This window comes from Sinocyclocheilus rhinocerous, unplaced genomic scaffold (genome assembly GCF_001515625.1).
Source record: "Sinocyclocheilus rhinocerous isolate Xijiao unplaced genomic scaffold, SAMN03320098_v1.1 scaffold584, whole genome shotgun sequence".
Lineage (NCBI taxonomy): Eukaryota > Metazoa > Chordata > Actinopteri > Cypriniformes > Cyprinidae > Sinocyclocheilus > Sinocyclocheilus rhinocerous.
This window is the reverse complement of record NW_015630348.1, coordinates 2,668,179-2,690,307: the sequence shown is the minus strand read 5'-3', so window position 1 is coordinate 2,690,307 and position 22,129 is coordinate 2,668,179. Positions and strand designations below refer to the sequence as shown.

At 38.1% G+C, this 22,129-nt stretch overlaps 1 protein-coding gene across 1 annotated transcript in view; it reads right to left on the bottom strand.

Annotated features, from left to right (window-relative positions):
* The window catches only part of LOC107740173 (protein diaphanous homolog 2-like), a 429,112-nt gene that overhangs the window by 299,457 nt on the left and 107,526 nt on the right, over positions 1-22,129 (bottom strand). Inside the window, exon 7 of the mRNA XM_016552518.1 lies at positions 12,346-12,485. Coding sequence (XP_016408004.1) covers positions 12,346-12,485 — 140 coding nt within the window. The remainder of the gene's footprint in view (positions 1-12,345; positions 12,486-22,129) is intronic.

Here is a 22,129-nt window from a genome sequence, read left to right as displayed (position 1 = left end):
ATTATAAATAGGTGGGGGGGGGGGGGGGGGGAGAGGGGGAGAGAGAGAGAGAGAGAGAGAGAGCTAAGCAGCATGTGATCGCATTTAGAGTATGCCATTACCATCACTTGTTCTTAGCTCCAGATTGTCAATAAAGCAAAATACATGGGGTAGTTTGTTGCAATAAAGGACCATAAGTCAATGAGTTATTCCTTTCTTTTCGATAATCATAGTGCACAATGCAACATGCATATTAAAGTCATTTGTATAAACCCATATGGTCACACAAGACCCTCAATTAGGGGTGAATTAAATTAGTCTAAAAGACAGAGGCTCACCATGCCATTACTCAAAATTCATTACTGACCCAGCAAACTCAATTTGAAACGTATTACCATTTGCTGTACAATACATCATAATGGCCTGATTTGTTAATAAAACATGTTAACAAAACAGTATAATGTGTAAAATTTATACCCATCTGTTTACAGGGGGCTTGTCGTTTATTGTTCCCAATTTTGTCTCATCGCTTTCCAACTGTTTGTTGAAAGAAAAAGCACAGTTTGAGGTCTTTAATGAAAAATTAGATCTTCGTGAGCAACCTTACCTAGCCTTGAAATATAAAAGCTGTGCTGCTGCTGCTGTAGAGCTGCCGGGTGGAAATGAGGGATTCAAGAAAGACGTGGTTGAGTGTATCTAATTCACTTACAACAACAGTGTGGGTTATGGTTTCAGTCTGCAGCAGATGAGTGTTGAAAACATATGAGGTAGTGTGGTGAGACCCAATGAAATCTTAGCCAGTACTGACATTGTACTGCTGCGGTCATGTCACTCAACAAGAGCAACAAAACTCTAACCACACTCAACCTAAATTACCAAGCAAACAAGATTTTATAGGGAGATGAGCAGTAGTCAACACTGGATAGAGCTGTTCAGGCAATTCATAGGACAATGTGAAAAGGTTAATTCACCACCTGATCCCTCAGAATTTATTTTTTTAATGAGTAATTTACGAGTAAAATAGGAAATGCATTTAACACAAATAATAAAATTCTTGCCAGTAATAATTTTCATATTATGGTTGATATTACAAGTCTACACTATTGTCAAAATAAATAAATAAATATTTTGAATTGATACAAGTGCATTTAGGCATCAAAACATTATAATGTTCATTATGAAAAAAGGATACATTATGAGATTTGAGATTTTGAATGATCATTTTGTGTAATTTATATTGCAGTCCTAATCATGAAAGTCTCTTCAAGAAATGTTAACCAAATTTAATTCATAAATCAAAAACATGTTTTTCTATAAACTCATTAGAAATTCCTGAGGGAACACATGGCTCGAAAACGCTCGTTCTCTTCCAGGTTTTAGGACTACAAATTGAACAGCTCTATAAACTTGTAGTGCAGATAATTCAAATTCGAATTAAGAAATCACATAAAGCTATGCTCATACCACTAACAAGCATGAAAATGAGAGGAAATCGCTCTTTCAAAAGATAACCATGTCAGTAAAAGACAATTGAATTTAAGACACCAGCATGGAGTGCTATCAAGATGTTTTTTCATCACTCTTTAGGCATCTTCTCTCAACGGTTAGAGGCATCATGCATCAGTTTAATATGTTCGAGATTCATTAAGCAAGCTATAAAAAAAACAAAAATCTTCACCTGTCTTTCTGTCTATCTGCAAGTCCATCTTAGATTACCTGTCAGCTTTTCCTGGAAAGCCCTGAGTAAACAACACATCATTTCCTGTCAAATCAGCTCATCAGTGACCTACCCACACTCCATGGCGTGGATTCAACTATTTGACTTAGACTTATTCATGAAATATTGATTGGGATAATCCTGGAGTTAAGCGGCAGCAAGAAGCCAGCAGAGTTACTTGACACGAGCAAATACATTTTCTGGGTTAAATGAAACATGCATGGCCTGTTAAAGAATACATGTATTTATAATAACAGTTGTTACATAGACATACTGCTTAACAATCAATAAACTGACAACGCTTAACCTTTCAGAGCATAATGCTTAAAGAAATACATAAACGCTGTTGTCTCTATGATGGTGAAATATGCATGTTTACTGTAGCAATGACAAAATATCATCAAGCCAATTAAATTCAATGAAAAAAATGGCAACAGTTGTGACAATGCAAGTTGTAGTGCAATCGTAATTAGGTTTGGCATTCAATTTGCAATCACAGAGACGTTATACTGCTATCATGAACATCACATAATAAATTGCAAATGCATGTGAAAAGTCATTAATGATCATCAGCAGGAGTGTATTGTATAACACCACTCGACACTCTAAAAGTCGGTTAACTGCCTTACGACAACCGCAGGTTATTCCTCTGACCCCCTGCCTTTATTTTCAGAACCCTCTAATGTCAACCAAAAGCCTGGCTGTTGAGTCTGACATTGTTATTGAACTTGAAGAAGCTCTAGAGTGTTGTGTCATTGAGAACACTCTATGAGAGCAATGCCTTTCAAATTGTATTAGGGCTAAGCCATGGACGGTCTCATTCGGCTGCCCGTGGCCTATTCAGCACTGTTCTATTCCACTCGAGGCCCTCTGCTCCTAGCAACAAATTGCTCTCAACATTTCAACCCACCACTGAGCACCAGAACAGTTAGTCACTGACTAAATATTGCAACTGAGGCCTTTCTGTTGTTCATGACAATGTCCATGACACTGAGTGATGCTGAAATCACAGGGAGGCTCAAGGCAAGGCTGAGAAGAGATTGACTTCCACGGTTTAAGTACAGTATCTTTGTAATGTCAGGAATGCCAATGAATGAATGAAGGAATAATTAAATGAATTAATTAAAAATTAATGAATGAATGAATGACAAAACATTTAAAAAATAGATAGCAGGTTACTCATTATAATATGGCACATTCATCCTTCTAGAATTATCTCAACCTATTCTTAACTTGTCTTCTGTTAACTGTGAAATCTAACATGGATACGGCACATTCATGCTTAAAGGCCATGACATACTTGAGGAACCAGATGAAAGGTCAACATAAGCGTGCAACGAAGATTAGACTGAAAAAAGAGCAACACATTTTAATCAACACAGTAATAAAAAAAGGACAAAAGGTCCACAAGTATGAGCTACCAACTTAGTAATCACATTTCAAATTAATTATATTTTTTGGAACATTTCCAGTCAGTTCTTCATTCTGCTCTAATGAAGACATTGTTTTCTGCTCTTCTGTTTATCCCATGGTTGTTATTTTGATGACAAGGCAAAAGTTTGCTTATCACTCCCCTCCCTCCATTTTGATCTGTCTCTTCGAATGAATATGCCAAAGAAAAGTCATAATTATCTGTGCTGGTAGTGAGTGATGGAGAGGTAAAAAGAGAATGAAAAAAATTCTTGGCTGATTTCATCACAATTGTGAAGTGGACAGACACGGGTGGCCTGTCTTCTCACAGAGACTTTTTCAGACGCATGACATATACTGGGTTTTGGAGCGTTAAACAGGGACTGAACCCAGTGGCACGCTCAAAGAACAATATCCCTGGTGTCAGCGTTCTGTGATGTGTCTGCCACACACTTTAGAAGGAAGGCACTGGGGGCAAGAACCTGCTCCGTTTTAAAGAGCCGCTGTTCCCTCTAATGGCATTTGGATCCCAGCAGGAGTCTCAATACAGCCACAATGACTGCACATCAAACCACATCAATGCCAGCTCCGCTTCTCTCTGGAATTGTAGGCTGTGAATATAGGGTCAAAATAACAAAGAAATAGGGGAAAATAGCAAAAGTGTGTGTACGTGAGAAAGGAAGGACCCGTAGCAGGAATAAACACATTTAAAATTGTTGGGAATTTGCTTAAGTGATGACTGATCAACTGCATTAACCAAATAAAAGGTTTAAAAAACCAACCCAAAACAAAACAAAACCAAAAAGGAAATGGATTTTTACATATATGAAGTAAATACAAACATATAAAAACAAAACAAAAATATATGCTTTGCAATTGCTTTTTTGTAAATTCTTTTTTTTTTCTGTCTGCTGCCTTTGACGTCACAGCTCAGGATTGTTGCTAATGCAAACAGATAGCTTTCACCACATATTAAAAACCTTCTTGTCCATGTCTCCCGGTCTTCCTTCAACACTTTCTCACGTTAATGTGCAATCATTTTAATGATAATTTTAATCATTCTTGTGTTAGTGCGAATCAAATCAGAGCTTAATTTCCTGTGTGCTAAAACTTTCGCTTGAGCTATGAGGGAGCTGACCCGATCTGTCCCGCGTGGGACAGTTTAACTTAATTCACCAGAGGCCATAAATATTTTAGACTTAAGTTCAAACATCTGGTATTATTGATCTGCTGGTGAAGTATGTCAGAGAGCGGGCAGACAGGGCCAAGGGAATCAGTCATGACAGTCACCTCGCATGCTAATGGATTAGCGATTCCCTCGTTCAGAAGTCAATGGCGGCGTGTGTGTGCTCACTGCGGCTTTTCACGCTGCCAAAGGACTGATGTGGGCTGTCACTCAGAAACATGTAGGTCACCTGCTCCTCAATCTCCTGACCCAAATAACTCAAAAACATCAGATACACAGTGTGCTAGAGGAAAAATCAACCTAAAAATACTCTAATATGGAGCACTGACATATAATCTATCACACTTGCTTGTAATGCTTGTCATGGAATTACAGAATTGTAATATTTGCACCGAAAATAAAAACAGACAAAAGAAATCCATATTAGTCAGATCACTCTACCGCACGCAGTATGTAATTTCAGCGTGAGACAAGCCCCCAAAACCTCCCATAAAAGGTGAGAAGGCTTGACAAAACAATTAATAACGAGAGGATGCGGTGAAAATCACAGACAGCCCAAAGATATTGAATTTAGCGTGGCAGAATACTAATTTTCCCCTTGTACCTGTGCAATACCATTTCTCACTTAAATCAATATGGAATTCAAATCAGATATCTGAATTATGTATGCCTTGCTGCAGGGCTCCACAGATACGGCTAGCTTTGAGGTTAACAGATGGTGGCATAAAATGAAATGGGCATCCCGCTTAAAATATACCCAGTCACGAAGGACATCAGGATTGGTGGGTTCCTTTACTGCCTTGGAAAAACCTCTTCTGTAGCGGCAGATGTGGCCACTGCTTCTATTAGACTCTCTACAACACAGTCTCAAGTACACCGGCACAAAACACAAAAGGCTTGACAGGGTGTGCAGGGCTATGACGGCTAAATGCGTGGTCAATAATCTTCACGAAGAAAATACAGCATCTATTTTTACAGACAGCTTAGCCACAGTGGCAGAAGGCCGAATAAGAAAAAGTCCAATCAAACTCTGGGTCTTACATGGTGATAAACAACATAATTAGTAAGTAGCATGTATTTGCACAAATGAAAGCCAGAAATAACTTCACTTAAGAACACTGCAGAAAACAGTTGTTAAAAATGGTTACTTTCTTCATTAGGCCAAAATGAAATCATTGAATCTCACATTGTAGCTGTGCAAGTATGAATTGATAATTTGTCCAACTTCAGTCCTTTATTTCTCCTTGACGCCGGCTGGATCAGGGGAGCTGATCCAGAGCCTGAGGGCCAGAACTAGGTTTCTAATAACATTTGGAGTCTGTAGAGAGAGAGAGTGAGAGCAGAAACTAGCCGTACGGCACAGGAAAAATGACCTTAGCAGAGCGCCGCAAACTCTGCCTCACTCTGCTGCCACAACGATGCAGACAATTTATTTCATGGACCAACAGGTGAAGTTTTGATAACTTTCTCGGGGTAACTCAACATACAGTAACTCTAAAGATGTTCAAAGTTTTACCTCCAAAGACTGTAGCCTGTCTGCTTCCACTCTTCTGACCTTGACAGTGAGGAAACTATACATCCCAGGACCACAAAGTAAAAGATGATCAACAGACATCACCCAGACAGTTATTTCCCAATACTTATACACTATTAATCAAAGTTGTCTTCTGAGACAGAATTGTCCAATAATTCAAAATGCATTTTATAAAATAATGAACACAGTTTCACTTCACAATATCAGTTTTAGCAGTACATTTCTTTCCTTTATACCCGTCATCAGAATTCAGTTGGAGAAAAAATTTCCAGAATGTCAAAACACATTTAGAAAATCAATTATGTATGATGGACATGTGTGTCTAGCCAGGTGCGCGAAAGAAATAAAAGTTTAAATGGCAGACTCGCATTATAAACAATAGTTGACAACCTGCATTGGCATGTCTACGTCTCCAGCCATTATCCATCATGACAATTTTGGCTGCCCATTATATTAATACAATTCCTTTAAGCAGCTTCAGCGAAACATACGCCATGCCCACAAACACGTACACACAAACCATTCAATATGGAGAAGTAATTGTATTCTGCTTTGTTTTGAAGTAATCCTTTTTTATTTTAGTAAACTCTGTTCCAAAACTTGGATGTGCCTACATCCTATCCATCATGCATTCTCATAAGTGACAGACTTGGAACAGTAACTTTGTGCACCACACAAAAAGTGTTTGACAGATAGAAGACACAACTCGTTATCGATAACTATTTTTAAATCAACACTTTTGCCTATTTAAATAAAAAAATGTTTCTGTCAGAGCTGTGGTACAGTGATATCTTCCCCAACTTTCCTGTTTACATGTTGTTATAAAACAAACAAAAAAAAAGGTCCCAAAATATAATTACAAAAAAAAGAAAGAAAGAAATTTAAAATGGCTTATAGTGCCTTCCAAAAGTACTAAATGCCCTAAGCAAAAATGCAAACAAACAACAAATTCCTCCTTTTTCCCCTTATTACATGATAACAGCAAATGAAACCATGCCCGATTACCTAAAGAGATTAAACTTAGAATAGGTTTTGTTGGTTATTTATTTATTTTCTAAATTTTTTTTAAAAGAAATTAAGATTATCGGGTCGGCACGCCTTTATAGATTTTATAGGTCGACAGCAGTGTTGTTAGTGTTAAATAATTACTATAATACTATACTATAATTATAATTACCATAAAAATGTAAAAAATATATGTTTTCATTCATTTAAAAAAAAGCTAAATAAAATACAATTTTATATATATATAAAATTGGCAACTGAAATAAAATATGTTCTAAAATTACTAAAACTAAAGCTAAAATAATTATAAATTAATGCTAAATAGAAATATAAAAAGAAAAATACAAATAGCAAAATGACTAAAACTAAAATTAAATTCAAAAATGAAAAATAAAAATAAAAAGGTAATTCAAAAGTATATTAATAGTACTAAGATGCCACTGATTGATAGCTAATTAAAGTTAGTACACAACAGATGAATTAGAACACAGTTTAGAGATGGCTTTGATGCATGATTTTGTTTTTATTATTTACTAAAATGTGTTTTCATAGTTTGTGTTGTCCCTTATGCAATCCATATAATAATACAGATTTATGTTGACATTGTCCAAAACCCCACTTTGCCTAGGGCATTTCCAAACTTTTGGCAGGCACTGGATCATAGTTATTTCTCTCTCCTTATCCACCATCTTGGACACACACGCACGCAGTGCATTATGGGAGTGCCAAATAAGAATGCATGTGCTGCCTTTAAGAATCTTTGCCTAATTTAATTATACTGCTTCCTTGCCTCTTTGGAAGCAGCATAATTAAGATGCTTACCTTTTGGAATGGACAGAAGCCCTGATGCCTTAAATACTGCCTCCATACACATTCACTGGGTTTTGGAAAAGAGAACTAGATTCCCATCATACAAAGCGGCAATACAGGTGGATTTGCGCTTCTAAGCAGTCTGGTGCTTAAAAGAACGCACATCGTGACACCTGGAGTGTGACTGTTTCATAGTCTACCATTCGGTACTCGTTCAAAGCCTCGAGTAGGGCTACAGCCTTCAGGATCTGAGGCTGAACGGATTCCTGTTAAGGAGTATCAAATCTTCAAAGGCACTAATAAGCCCATTACCTCCCGCACATGTGTCCACGGGCGCTCAGCGAAGGACGGCCGCATAGGCAGAATGATGGATTCACAGACTCTGTGGGGCGGCTGGTAGTGTCAGCACATCTTCACTCCAATACACATCTCTGCTTCCTCAGGCTCACGTCCCACACTGCTAACTACAACACACGGCTAGTTTACATTCAAACCCTACACTGGGAAATAAATAAAGAAAGAAGTACTACTACGTAAAAAAAAAACCCTCTAGGGAAAAATGCAGCAGCTCCACCATGAAGATTTGGACATAATGAAAAGTTGGAGCCAAGTTCAGGTTTGTCTGATTTTCTCCGGTGCATATCTTTGAGCCTGCAGATTCAATACGGAAGTCACAGCTTGGATTTAAAGTGGAGTGTAAAAGCGGAGAGCGTAATACCGAGGGCTTAGCACAAGAAAGTGAAAAGTCAAGCCATTTAGACGTTCTGAGGAGTGTAGTGGGGCCATGTCGTGGACGAAACGCAAATTCCTATTGGTGGTGCATTGATGAAGAATCAGCGCAGCCTATACGCCACTGGAGATCTCTCATTGCTCGTCTATGCGCGAAAGCGCAAGATCCATCGGAGCTGTTGGAATGGATGACAAAGCTGGAGGGTTTTATGCATGAGTGGGTGTTAAGAAAGTTCTGGATTACTTCTTGCATTGTAAAATTGTTTCTGCACTACATTGCAAGCCTGTGGCACTGTTTGTGCAGCTGCATCAGAAAGAAATAAAAACAGAGAGAACAAAAGCTTGAGAAAGGCAAGAGATGCCATTAGTTACAGTGCATATTAACTCTCCATAAATGAGGAAATAAGACCAAATGATTATCTGTTAGTCTGCATTTTGGCAAGTCTGAGAATTCAGAGTTAATGAAACAAGACTACAAGTGTGAGAGAATGATGGATATATAGTGAGAAAAAGCCAGAAGATGAAGAAGTGATTTTAGTCTACCAAAATGAGCAGCAGAGGATTGGTAGAAAAAAAATGTATATAAAAAATGAGAGGAAGGGGGGGGAAAAGAAGAAGAAAAAGTGAAATGTTGAAGGAAGACGCTGTATCCGCCCCAAGCACAGCCATCTGTGTATAGATGTGTGAGGCTGTGAGCTCCACACCTGTGAGGAACCACTGGGAAATGAGAGTCTTCTCCAACCCAGCAGCCACCTGGACAGCTAAACAGGTGCTCAGACCAGACAATTAAACTATTACATAAATACAGGCCAACCAATGAGAGGAGATAAGCAGACAGTGACAAGACCTCAGTTCTTCTTACTTACACCTACATTGTAATTGATCAATGTACAAAGCATATTTGATTATTAAAATGTATAAAATTAAGAATTATTTTAAAAGGATATTCCATACAAGTTAGGCTCAGTTGACAGCATACCTGTTATAATTCATCATCATTATCATTTGGCCCAACCTTTTGGAGGATTTAAAATCGGAAATGTGAAGCTTACATTAAATTACATTAGAAAGCTTACATTACATTAGTAAGCATTACATTAATTCTGTTAAAACTTGTGTATTATTTGAGCTATATTTAAAAAAAAATCGTTTTACAGTCATTTTAGATTTCTAGGGCTTATGCCATTGCATTGTCATGGTGGCTAGTATTTTTTATTAAATTTTCATGTCTATTGAGCTCAACTTGAATTGATCACAGAATATTCTTTTCTAATATTCAAGGACAGAAATCCCAGAGAGATAATAGCAGCCTGAGCCCCATGACTTTCTTTAAGCACATTCACATCGTATGTGTTTTTAACATTGTTTTTTTGTTGTTGTTGTTGTTGTTGTTTTTATATACTACTACAGTGTATCCCAAATGTCACAAAAGGATGGGAATAGAAACCTGAAATGCAAAGTCAAAACAGAGCATGTTTTTCTGGATAATCCATACAGAACAACAATAGATTTGTCCTGTGACAAACTTGAAGCGAAATTCAAAACAGTCTGACATTATTAATATTCCATTCCATTAAAGGCCACACTTATTTAAATGAATGTGATAATTTTATCATTTTACATCCATGAATAAACCATCTTCAACCCCATTTCTGCATTCCTACGAGTGCAGTTTGATTATTATGGAACAGAACATGTTGCAGGAATCATGACTTAAAATGAATTCACACTCTAACATATTTCTTGCAGAGGACAGAGATAAGGTATGAACAGACTCATGAGTAATTGCACCTTGGCAAAGTGAAGGAACTTGGGGTCATTTTCATCACAAATTAATTTCTCATTCAGCACGTACTGTGGCTTTATGTCCAAACATTTTAAACTTGGACGTAGTCTTGTTGAAAAAAAAAATGACCAACAGTTTCAGGAGAAATGAGTTGGGTCCTATAGGAATTCAACTTTAAGTAAACACCTAACTTTCTCTCATCTGTGTGGGATGGAACAAGTCTAGCTATTCTTTGATTTCTTGATCTAAAGAAACTACTTTTACAATATGTAACACCTCCACCTCAAATTGTCTTTAGATGGTCCTTGCAAATGGAATAAAGCTGAAACTGCACATGAAACTGTCCACTTATACAAACAGCACTGCATTATGTTCTTGTCATTGGGGCGAATGTCTCAACTACATAAACCCAGAACACTGTAAAGGTTACATTAACATACAGTATTCAGCGCACAGGCAGATATTGTGTTTTGTGATCTGTAATAATTAGCTCCACTCATATTAACTGTAACGCAAGCAAGCCGATGAGAAGCTTCTTGAGAGTATTCTTTCAGTGAGCTTAAAAGACAAAAAAATGCATAAACTGAGGTAAAAGTTGAATGATATCAGCACGTCGAGCATCTCCAGGTATCACATCACCCCAGGGTGCTTCTCTCTGAGCAAGACCTGACCTTCAGTGGGTGAGCGAGATACCACTCAGCACCCCTCTCTGACTGCGTACTCACAAGTTCAGCCTTTTGCAAACGCCCGGAGGGTGGTCCTGGCCTCGCCGGCCCCTCAGCGCAAACTGCCCTTTTACCGAGAGGAAGTGCTGATGCCACTCGTCTTCAGCCAGCAAGTCTGATCTTTACGAACAACCTGTCCTCATGGGGGTACGAAGTGCGGGCTTCCCAAAGAACAATGCTCTGTATCCATTTCCCATGATTAATGGCTAACGGTGGAGTAAATAATTGGATGCACAGGGCCCCGACGCCACACTGTGATGATCTGATAAAGACAACACAACGAGATGTCATCCCTTCATTTAATTAGGGCAATAATAAGAGATTACCTTGAGGCGCAGTGTTCTACAACTCACATTCTAGATTATGTGTTCTGTGACAGGAAAACAATAGCAAAGTCATTCCGGTGTTTGTGTTCCTTTGACTCACTGCACTGTACCGCCATCTGGGGAGAAGGGTAGGGGCGTCTATTAATTGCTTTCCAGTGCAAAACACATCTGTTGAGAGCACGACACGTAATGCCATTGGATCGAATGGCGGTTCCGCTCGAGTCCTTTCTCCCACTGCGCAACAGTGGACCTAAAGAGATCGTATGCCTGCCAATTGTGTGATGACCACTTCATACACTGCGCTCATTGATTCACATTAAGAGCCATCTCTCAGACAGTGCTCTGGTAAATAATTGAGAGAGTCTGCCATCACATAGTGTTCCTCTGAGCTACTGGGACCAAATTAAATTTGAAAATCCCGTCCATGAGAGGGGAGGTTAGACGACTTTCTGGGAGAGCAGGCTGGGGGAACTCTTATTATGAATGAATGAATTAATTAATTAATGAATGAATGAGAGGAGAGGAGAGGAGAGGAGAGGAGAGGAGAGGAGAAAAAAATAATAATATTGGGGAGGGGGAGAGGAAACGGCAAATTATTTTAAGTACTACATTAGACATGATCAGAACAGATTAAGAAAGCAGTCGAGAAACGACAGGATACACACTTTTAGTGGAGGGACTTGAAAGCGAAGGCGTCTGGTCTTGTAGTGGTGGTTGGTATGCTTATTAACATTTCAGAGAAAAGCTGGCTGTCTGAAGTGTTAAAAAAGGATTTCCTATCTATTAGAGCTTAATAGATAGAGAGGGGGAGATGACAGGGCCGGGTTTAAAGTGACTGGTGGATACACTCATTTAGCCGGCCCATGCTATGGGCTACGCTCATTTAATCAGAAATGGGGATCCATACAAACCGGAGGTTAAAAGACTCATTGACAGATTTCCAATTAGCATCTTGAAAGAAATCCGCCAAGATTGCCACGTGCAGACAGGAAAAGGAGGTTTAACTTTTCATTTCACAGTGAGAAGGTGGTAGGAGTTTGCTGAAATGAGTGTTGATATATCAGGTTTCTCATCAGAATGTGGAGAGAATGGAATGGTTAGTGCTGTAGACAAAGTGTGTGAGGAAAGACTGACTGACCTGACGGGGTTGCTGGTCAAGGACACGCGCAGGGACTCCAGGCAGTTGAGCAGTTTGTCTTCGGAGATGCCCGAGCGCAGCTCGTGCACATACTCCTGTGACGAGAGCGTACACTCGTGCTTGCTGTTCCTCAGTCCACCCTGCGGGAACAAGACACATTAAGGGATCAGCCACTGCACCGCTGCGCTTTACACCCTGTTAGGCCTGTCACACGTTAATTACAACATCTGTATTAGACTTGATCATCGCTGGAGTTCATGAGCTTCCTAAGAAAGCTCTCTCTGCTGCTACTTGCAATCTCTGGCTCTGTTTTTCAGCTTTATTTTGACAATAAATGAGCAAAAGCATTGGAATCCATATCATTTGACGACAGGCAGAAAATAGTAGGAGGGGGAAGTAGTTACCAACACCTGATTTGTGGATGAGGCAGCGCCCCTGTGCTCCCAGCTGTATCCCAGTCTCCAGCAGGTGAGAATGATTACTAACACTCCATAACTGCAGACGCACTTCCTCCCTAAATCAGCAGACTGCCCACCCACAACACTGACTGACACAGAGCTACCAGCTAGACTAGTCAGCAGGAGCTGCCTCATGCTAATTCTACACACACAGAGTAATTGGAAATGCTCCCACTGCCTCATGCGAATTCTACAGCACACACACACACACACACACACACACACACACACACAGAGTAATGGGAAATGCTCCCACACACAATATAAAAACAGCAGCATAAAGTGCTTATTAAAATATTATATTTTTGTGCTGATATGGAGAGAATGCTGTTGTTGGGCACTCAATGGCTAAGTTCACACAGCAGCACAAGAATACAGCTGTCGGTCATGTTCGGGAAAAATTGACCAATGGATATAATTTGCTCATATGTTAAAATGAATTCTGACACTGCAGGCCTTTTTTATTATTTAAACCTTATTAAAAACTGTTTAAGTGATTACAGAGACTGTAAATCAGAATCTAATCCAAATGTTTTGCACAGTAAACTGAAAAGAGAAAATAATCATTTGAAAGTGATTACAAGTTAAATAATTATTGTAAGTACACAATGGTTCCTAAAGTTTCTACAAAGTATTCCCTATGGTTCTGTGACCTCTTTAGTTAATATTCACATTAATGACCTAAGAATGACCTAAATCAATATATATTAAATGGGATTAACTTGGTAACATTAATTTAACACATTAAACTTGGTAACATTAATTTAATTTAACATAAAACAAGAAACTAAACAATATAAAAACACAAAATAAAAAAGTAAAATTAAGAATAAAATAAATTCTAAAAAATATACTGTAGTATGCATATGACAATTTTATTCACTGACTGTTTGTGCTGTACATCTCACACACTGCTGTAATACATGCTCTACTCACAATCCCATACTTATGAGAGGTATACAGACAGTAAATCTTTTGCACATACATATGCTACATTTTTTTATTGTCTTATTCCTTTACTTTGTGGTTCAACTTTTTGCTTTGCACAGATGAAGGACTTTAACCAAGCACCGGCATATAAAATAAAACATCATTATGAACAGGAAACTGATAAAATCCTAAGAACAAATCAATTTAGTGACAGGTGGGATGTCCTACCATCCCCTTCTACCTATATAACCAGGCCTAGGTGGATTTATTCACGACACTCGCGCATACAAAAATCAATTTCCGTGCAAGCTGCCAAGCTCGTGGGTTTTTGTGACTACTTTCTTCACTTTCTTGCGTTAGACAGACAGACAGAGTGAAGATTGTCAATCTGTTACCTGCACTGCACCCCTTGAGCAAAAGAATTGAAAGTGTGCCATGCGTTCCACTTTTTATATAACATATTATTCTTATTCTTGTCATTTTACTTGGGTTTCTTTTATTCATATATATTTTTTTCACAGTGGTGTTCTCTGTTATCCAAGTCATCCATGTCTTTCTTTTTCGTTTGAAGCTGTGCACCCCTTGAGCAAAAGAATTGAAAGTGTGCCATGCGTTCCACTTTTTATATAACATATTATTCTTATTCTTGTCATTTTACTTGGGTTTCTTTTATTCTTATATATTTTTTTCACAGTGGTGTTCTCTGTTATCCAAGTCATCCATGTCTTTCTTTTTCTTTTGAAGCTGTTTTCCATCCGTATGTTCTGAAAACAACAACCTGCCAAACGAGGCAGAGGAAAAAGAAGAGGGCGGCGGAGCACAGGGTGGGCTGTCAAAGTCACCCGTGTAGACGGAGGGATGAATTAATGCAAACAGAGAAGTATGTAGGGTAGTATGGAGCGAGTATTAGTGGTTTCTTCCCCGGTACGAATGAGCTTTAATGTCGTCGTCCCAGGATGTGGCTTCCCCAGCAGGCAAGCTGCACTAATAGGCAGTCTTGGAGGAATAAACAGGGCATCTTTTTGACGGAGTCCCATTTCTGCTCTGTCGAGGCACAGCGAAGAAACTCCGACACGGGCGGCAGCGCTGGTTTATATAGCAACAGGAAAATAAATGAGCCATTACTATAGGCAAGTAGGGGGTTGCAATGGGGAGACACTGTACGTGTTGAGTCTGCAGAACGTGTAAACATGGCAGACAGTGCAGTGATTTACTCTGGTGCGATCAGCAGGTGTTAGCATTAGGTTTTAAGCAGTTGTTTAAACGTAGGCGGTGGTTTAGAACGACATGACGGGTCGTTGTTGCAATAAAAGCGGCCTTGATGTTGACTGGCAGCTGTGAATCTGCACTGACCTTGTGTATTCTGGTACCATCATTTGTGTGAATAAGATGTTCAAAAAGAAGCAGTGCTCTGCCTCCTTATAAAAAAAGTGTTATCTAACTACTGTTTAAATTGATGCGAACTCACTTAGTCCATTTTCTCTCTCTCTCTCTCTCTCTCTATATATATATATATATATATATATATATATATCAGAGGATAAGAACAACTCTTTTTTCCCCCCAAACACATCTGAGGCACTCAGGTTGAAGCGATTCGGCTCTTTCTTCTCAGGCAGGTCCTCATACTTGAATTTGTTTTGATCTGGATCCAACTAAAGATCACTCGGTTCATCTGCCTCTATAGTTCAGATGAGGGAATCTGAGGGACCAGATATGACTGGTGTGCTTATACCTGCCTGATAGAAGTAATGGGGTGTGTGTGCAAGAGAGGTTATTACTTCCCTCATTACTGTCTCTAGTAACTGTAGTTGCCCCTGGCTCTTTCCAGACCTGCTGCAGACAGCTATCTCAGATTCACTGAACCACAGGCAGAGCTGCTCTCTGTCTCAATATGAGAGGAACCAAATGATGGCTGCGCAACTATGACTATCTTTAAAATTATTCAGAATATCCTTGGGTTGGAAAAGCAAAAGGTACCTGTAACTTTTCTGTCTGCATAACATGTACTTCTCATTCTTATTGTTAGGGGTTTGTGCAAATCCCTAATACAAAGTATTATACTTTGGAACACTACTCATTCCAGATGCACCAATATTCAGTTGTTGTTGTTTTTTTTCTTTTATATATATTTTTTTCCATTTTATGGCTGATAACCAATTAAGTTATTTAATTAATATAATATTAGTATTATATGTTATTAATACTATTTTGTCTAAATAAATGTAAACAATAAAAACTCAAATCAATTGTTTTAAATGCTGCAAGTACATTTAGACATCAACACAAAGCACAGTATACAAAATATTAATTTTGAGATTTGCCAAAGATTAAATTTAACAGTGTTATAAATTTAGTAGTTTAAAAAAAAAAAAAACTTTAAGTGTGAATGATATCATGGCAAAGGTAATCTAAATTAGAAAAATATATACATATATACAAACAGGCTTTCATTGAGAAAGTGTAACATTAAAATTTGGCAATAACAATATTAAAAATAAACTAATTATGTAATATAATATATTATTGTTAAATATATATTCAATAAAACACTAATGTAATATATCTATATAATATCTAAAAATGTAAAAATAGAGTAAATGAGTATACACAATTAAAATAACCAACACAGGCTATTTTTACCCTATTATTATGCAGAACACCTTAGCAACCACATGACAAAGGCCCTGCCTGAGCACAACGCCCTATAGCATCAACAACACCACTCTAACATTTAGTGTCAATACCCTGAAATACAAAATCCCTTGGATTCTGAGTATTACAAACATATCAAGTTTGCTACAAAAATTAAATAATGAAAAGCAGGGGCAAAAGTGCTCTCTGCATTTCTTTCCTTGACAAAAACAGGCAGAACCCTCAATCTAACCCACTCTAGAAAGAGAGTTTCTGCTTTCACTATCCATTGACCTTTACCACTGGAAACCAAAGACAGGCCATAATATGCTGCTTAATGACCCTGGCCAGCTCAATCCATTGGGATGATATCAACATTACACCAGACCACACTAATCATGCAGACAGCCACATCCACTAGTTCACTGTAATTGGGTTTCTGCTGTTGGCTGAAGAGAACATGGGGGTCTGTGTGCGGGCATAGAAAGAGAGAAAAAGAGAGACAGAGATAAGGAGGAGAGACCGACCAGCAGATGGATCGAGCGCTGGAAATATAAAGAGAAGAAAAAGAGATAGACTTGGAAAGGAAGGGAGAGAGAGGAGAGGAGAGAGAATCAGAGCTCAGTGAAAAGACCAATACAGTCCTTTGACCAAGCCCAAAGTGTTCATCTCCCGAGTCTTATTGAATCCTTATTTGTCAATAACAGCATTTCCTGCCAGAAACAATAGTGCAGGGAACAATTACTCCAGTGAGCCTGTCGATTTCACTTTGGTACTGGGGCACTGGCTGGCTATAAGCGTGTATGTGTGTTTTCTTCCTGACTGTGATACGGCCTTGGCACGATCTGATGTGAGAGAGTGCAACTATCGGAAAAGGAGGGGATGGGCCCGCTGCGTTTCTCTGCACCTCCGCACCATTGATAATGAGACAGCAGTAAACTGACAGGCTGCATGGGGACCAGCCATTGGGCGCCACATGCTGTCACAAACAACTGTTTACTATGATGGGGACAAAAAGGGGTCTTCCTCAAGGGGGCGCTAACTGGTTTTAAAAGTCAAATCCTCCAGTAAGCCACATTCAAATGACTTTTTTTTTTTTTTTTTTTAATCTGAAATGAAAATGTAATGTTTGTTTGAAAAATGTTTGTTTAAACCTATTAATTCTAAAAACTGGTAACTAAGATACAAAAGTAAATTTAAGAAAAGAAAAGTATTTAAAAAAATCTTAAACCTCTAATCATCATCATCAACAACTGTGAAGTCTCATCAAGGCTGTTTTTTTTTTTAATCGTAATAGTAACAGCAAAACAACCTAATATTGTGAAATATTATTATAATTTAAAATAACCTTTTAATATTCTAATATGTGACCCTGGACCACAAAACCAGGCATAAGGGTCAATTTTTTGAAATTGAGATTTATAAAAATACTTTTGACCCATACAATGTATTGTTGGCTATTGCTAAAAATATACCCGTGCTACTTAAGACTTAAGGTTTTGTGGTCCAGGGTCACATATATTGATTTGGAGCTCAAGAAACATTTCTTATTATCAATGTTGAAAACAGTTGTGCTTTTTTCATATTTTTGTGGAAACATTGACACTTTTTTCCGGATTCTTTGATAAATAGAAAGTTCAAAAGCATTTATTTGAAAAAGAACACTGCTAATCTACCACTCTTTCCTATTTCTATGGAAACAGCCATTTTTTGCAATGACTTCCTGAATGATGTCATTATCCAGCTCTGTGCACACAGGATGCTCCACAGTAATCTGTGTCCAGATCTGGATCTAGATCGGCAGATGCGCGTCTGTTTGCAGTCAGATATGCGCGGAGAGAGCATGATTACGAGCTGATGGAGGAGTGCGATAGCGGTGCGTCACACATTGTGGATGTAATTTATCTCTGCGTGAGGTCACCGCAGCGGAATAATTCTGTTAAATTACGGTTCGTAACTGAGTGTCACTTTAATAGGGAGTAAACAGATAACCTGCTGCCGATACCCCTGTGACTCTATCTCTTCCACACATTGTGTGACCTTGTCGAACATCTCAGTGACAGCAGTAAGGGACCATCAAAGTAAAAAAAGCGGTTATCATCAGCGTGCACCCATGAACATGACCGTAAGGTGCACACACAATAACAGGATGTGACTTAAAAACTCAAACAGAAAAAAAACTACTACAGCAAATCTCCACGGAGAGAGCCGATATGCACACTATGAAACAGCGGGACCTTGAAATAATCTTTTGTGCATTTAATGTCTTGTGTGAATTAAATTATATTAATATTCGGATCCCTCTATAAACACCCGAAATGATTGGTGATAATGGGGTTTTTAATTACCTCTTCTTTGTACATGATTAATGAAAATTACTGGAGTGCCCCACTGATCTTTTTGAAAAATAATACAGATATAATCGTTGCAATTAGTGCACATGAAGCCATATCAATGCCAAGTGGTTGCGAATGTTTTATTTCATAATTTACTGCTCATTAGTGCATGATTGACAGATTTACAGAGGGGGAGCCAGCACCTTCTCCACAGGAAAACAAGCAAACCTACAAAACAGAAGCTCACAAGGAAAACACACACACATAAACAAAAAAGCATCCCGCTCTCTGAAGTTACCAGAGTCTCTCTGCTCTGAAAGGTCAGCTGAATGCAGCATCAGTTGAGATGCATGGACAACAGCACCCATAGAATGACCCTGAGGACATCCCCTGCTACTCAATGATAAGTCTTTTGATGTGTCCAGGGAGCTGCACTCACTGGGTTATTTCCCATCAAGACGTGCAGTGTTGCACTCTCTCTCTCCTTAAGAACACACAGGAGTGGTGTCCCACAGGGAACGTGGTCTACATTGTCATAAAGGAGAAGAGCCACCCTGCTTACGGAATAGCCAACTACTCATTTATCACCTCAGGAAACATGGGCAGATGTTGAGATATTTACGGGAATGTTCTGTGTTCAAAACAAATTAAGCACTCCTGCAGCATCTGCAACATGCTTTGTTTGAGCAGCACATGTTTTTGACTCACCCTGAAGACAAATGTGTACAAAAAATAATGTAATAAAAAAAGTGTATTTTTAACTACAATAACTATGTGTCATATGAACAACCACTCAGTACATCACAAAACTTGCATCATTCCATGACAGGTATTACAAAACTTTTTTTTTTTAACTATACATAAAAATAATTTGTTCATAAGAGTAATTTAATCATGAATCAAACTACGTGGGTCACACTGTATATTTATAATTCACTAAAAAGAGCCAGTTTATGTGAGTTATTTGTTCATGAATCAGACAGTGCTGGTCAGACTGATTTTGATTCACTTAAAAAGGGGGTTTATAAGAGTCATTTAAAGGGTCATGAAACCCCCTGTTTTAGCACCGGTTAGTTCTCACCACAGTTTTGAAAAATTATACAAAAACTGGGCGTGGTGCACTGCAAAGTGGAGGGGGAAGAGGGGAGACAGACAACACAGACAACTTTAGTTTCAGACAGTTTAATTTCTCTCCCGTTGAGTTAAAAATATATTTGCACTCTGCATCGAAAATATATAACGTGCTGTTGCACCTCTAATACCTGTTAAGGCTTATTTTGCGGCCTTTTGATTTGTTGCATCAAGGAGCTGTAAAAACGACTTACACTCAGTAAGTAAATGAATCGCATTTGTGCCGAACTCTTACAAAGCAAAAACAAACACTTTCCTTCGATCCATGAATGTTTCTCTCAGTTAATGTACACAATCTCAGAGTCTGAAGGTGTCTGTCACACATGCTGTTGTGAATAATTAAGTGAGGCATCTTCTCATAGGATAAGAACACGCAGTCTTATGAATAATTATTACACCAACGCATCATCGAAGTCCTTTGCCTCATCACAAACTGTGAAGTCAACACGATGTAGACTGTGAAGTCAACACGATGTAGATTTTATACCCAGAAGACGAATTAGCGCAAAAAAACTCAAAATTAACCAGTTTTCTCCAACAATCAAAATTAATGGATTCTAACATTGTCTTCTATGATGTGCAACACAAACACCGCTGCTAAAATCTCAGAAAAGTAGTTTGGTGTTTCGTAACCCTTTTATCAAGAATCGAACTATGCTGGACACAATGTACATGTGTGTGTGTGTGTGTGTGTATATAATATATATATATATATATATATATATAGGGCTTGAATTTTGGCGTGGGATTACGGGTATTGCACATAATTTTATTCATTCCCACAGTTTCCGCGGGAAATTCCCACAAATATTTAATCGTGAAAGACGCTTGGGACAGATTATGGAATGTATGATTTGCACATGCTTTTTAGTCTGTGCAAGATGACACCAAAGAAAACTCAATTCAGTACTGGTGCGCTCTCTGTGAGACTCCTTTCTGTGGGCTCACACCCAAAGGGTGCACACACGGAGCTGCATCTTAAAGTTTTTAAAATCTTAAAGCTGCATTTTGAAAAAAATGATCTTCCTCATAATATAAATATGAAACAACAACATTATAAAATTGTAAAACACAATTACACTGCGTGACAAAACATTTTTAGATTAGATGTAGTTTAAAAATATGTCTAAACATTTCATTTCTTAATCCACGTTTTGAATGAATTGGGTGAACCATTAGGCTCGTTGGATTTGAAGCGGTGCTGCACAGATCGATCGGTGTCTGACATCAAAGTACCGCGAAAGTGATTCAAAAGCATGCAGAGTCATCTGCTCTCTAATCGCTCTCACAGTACTTTGAAGTCACACAACGATCGATCTAATGGTGATGATCTGCTACAAGTCGAACAAGCCTAATGATTCAATGGACCATTCATAAAGAACCATTTACTTCATTCCTGAATGAATCAGCCATTTTAACGAATCAAATGAATGAATAAATTACCACCACCTACTGGCAGGTTTAGTTTATTATTTTGAGTATCATTTCATTAAAGAAATTATTTCATATTTCCATAGTAATAATACAAATTATTAAAGGTATAGTTCACCCACCAAAAATGAAAATTTTGTCATCATTTACTCACCCTCATGGTCCAAAAGAGTATATGTAATAAATTTTATGTTGAATCAAACAAAATATTTCTTGCTGAAGCTACTTTTTGTAATGTCTGTTTGATGCTTTACACAACAATGACTTTTCAATGATCTTTTGGGAGTAATTTCTGTGAGAATTTGATGTGCGATTAATTAATCGCCACATCATGTAATTAATTAGATAAAAAATTTAATCGCTTACCAGCCCTAATATATATATATAGGTTTGTCAGTATGTACCTTTTATGGAAAAAAGACGGTAAAAGGGTCCGTAAGTCGCTAAATATAGTGCTAAAGTCCCGCTCGTGTGTGTGAGATGCGGGAGCTGATGGCAGGGGGTGGTGGATATTTGAGGCGGTCAGTGTGGATATTGTGGCGAGCCGCCACAAATAAATCAATGTATGGGAAATATATGAAGAGTTCATTTGCAAAAACCGATAACTCAAGTTATCAAGAATAAAGATTTTTTATTGCGCATTCCAAGGAATATCAATCAAACTGCAGTTGGGTTGTTTTGATTAAGTAATAATAACTTAAACAAATACAGGTAATTTACGAAATTAAAGTTTATTGAAAGTATGTTTTTTTTTTACATATTAAAAGTTTGTTTTATAGCAAAAGCAGATAAGCAGATAACTCCAACAGTCGTTTTTTGACAAAAGCAGATAACTCCACATTTCATGTTTTAGAGTTAAAAAAA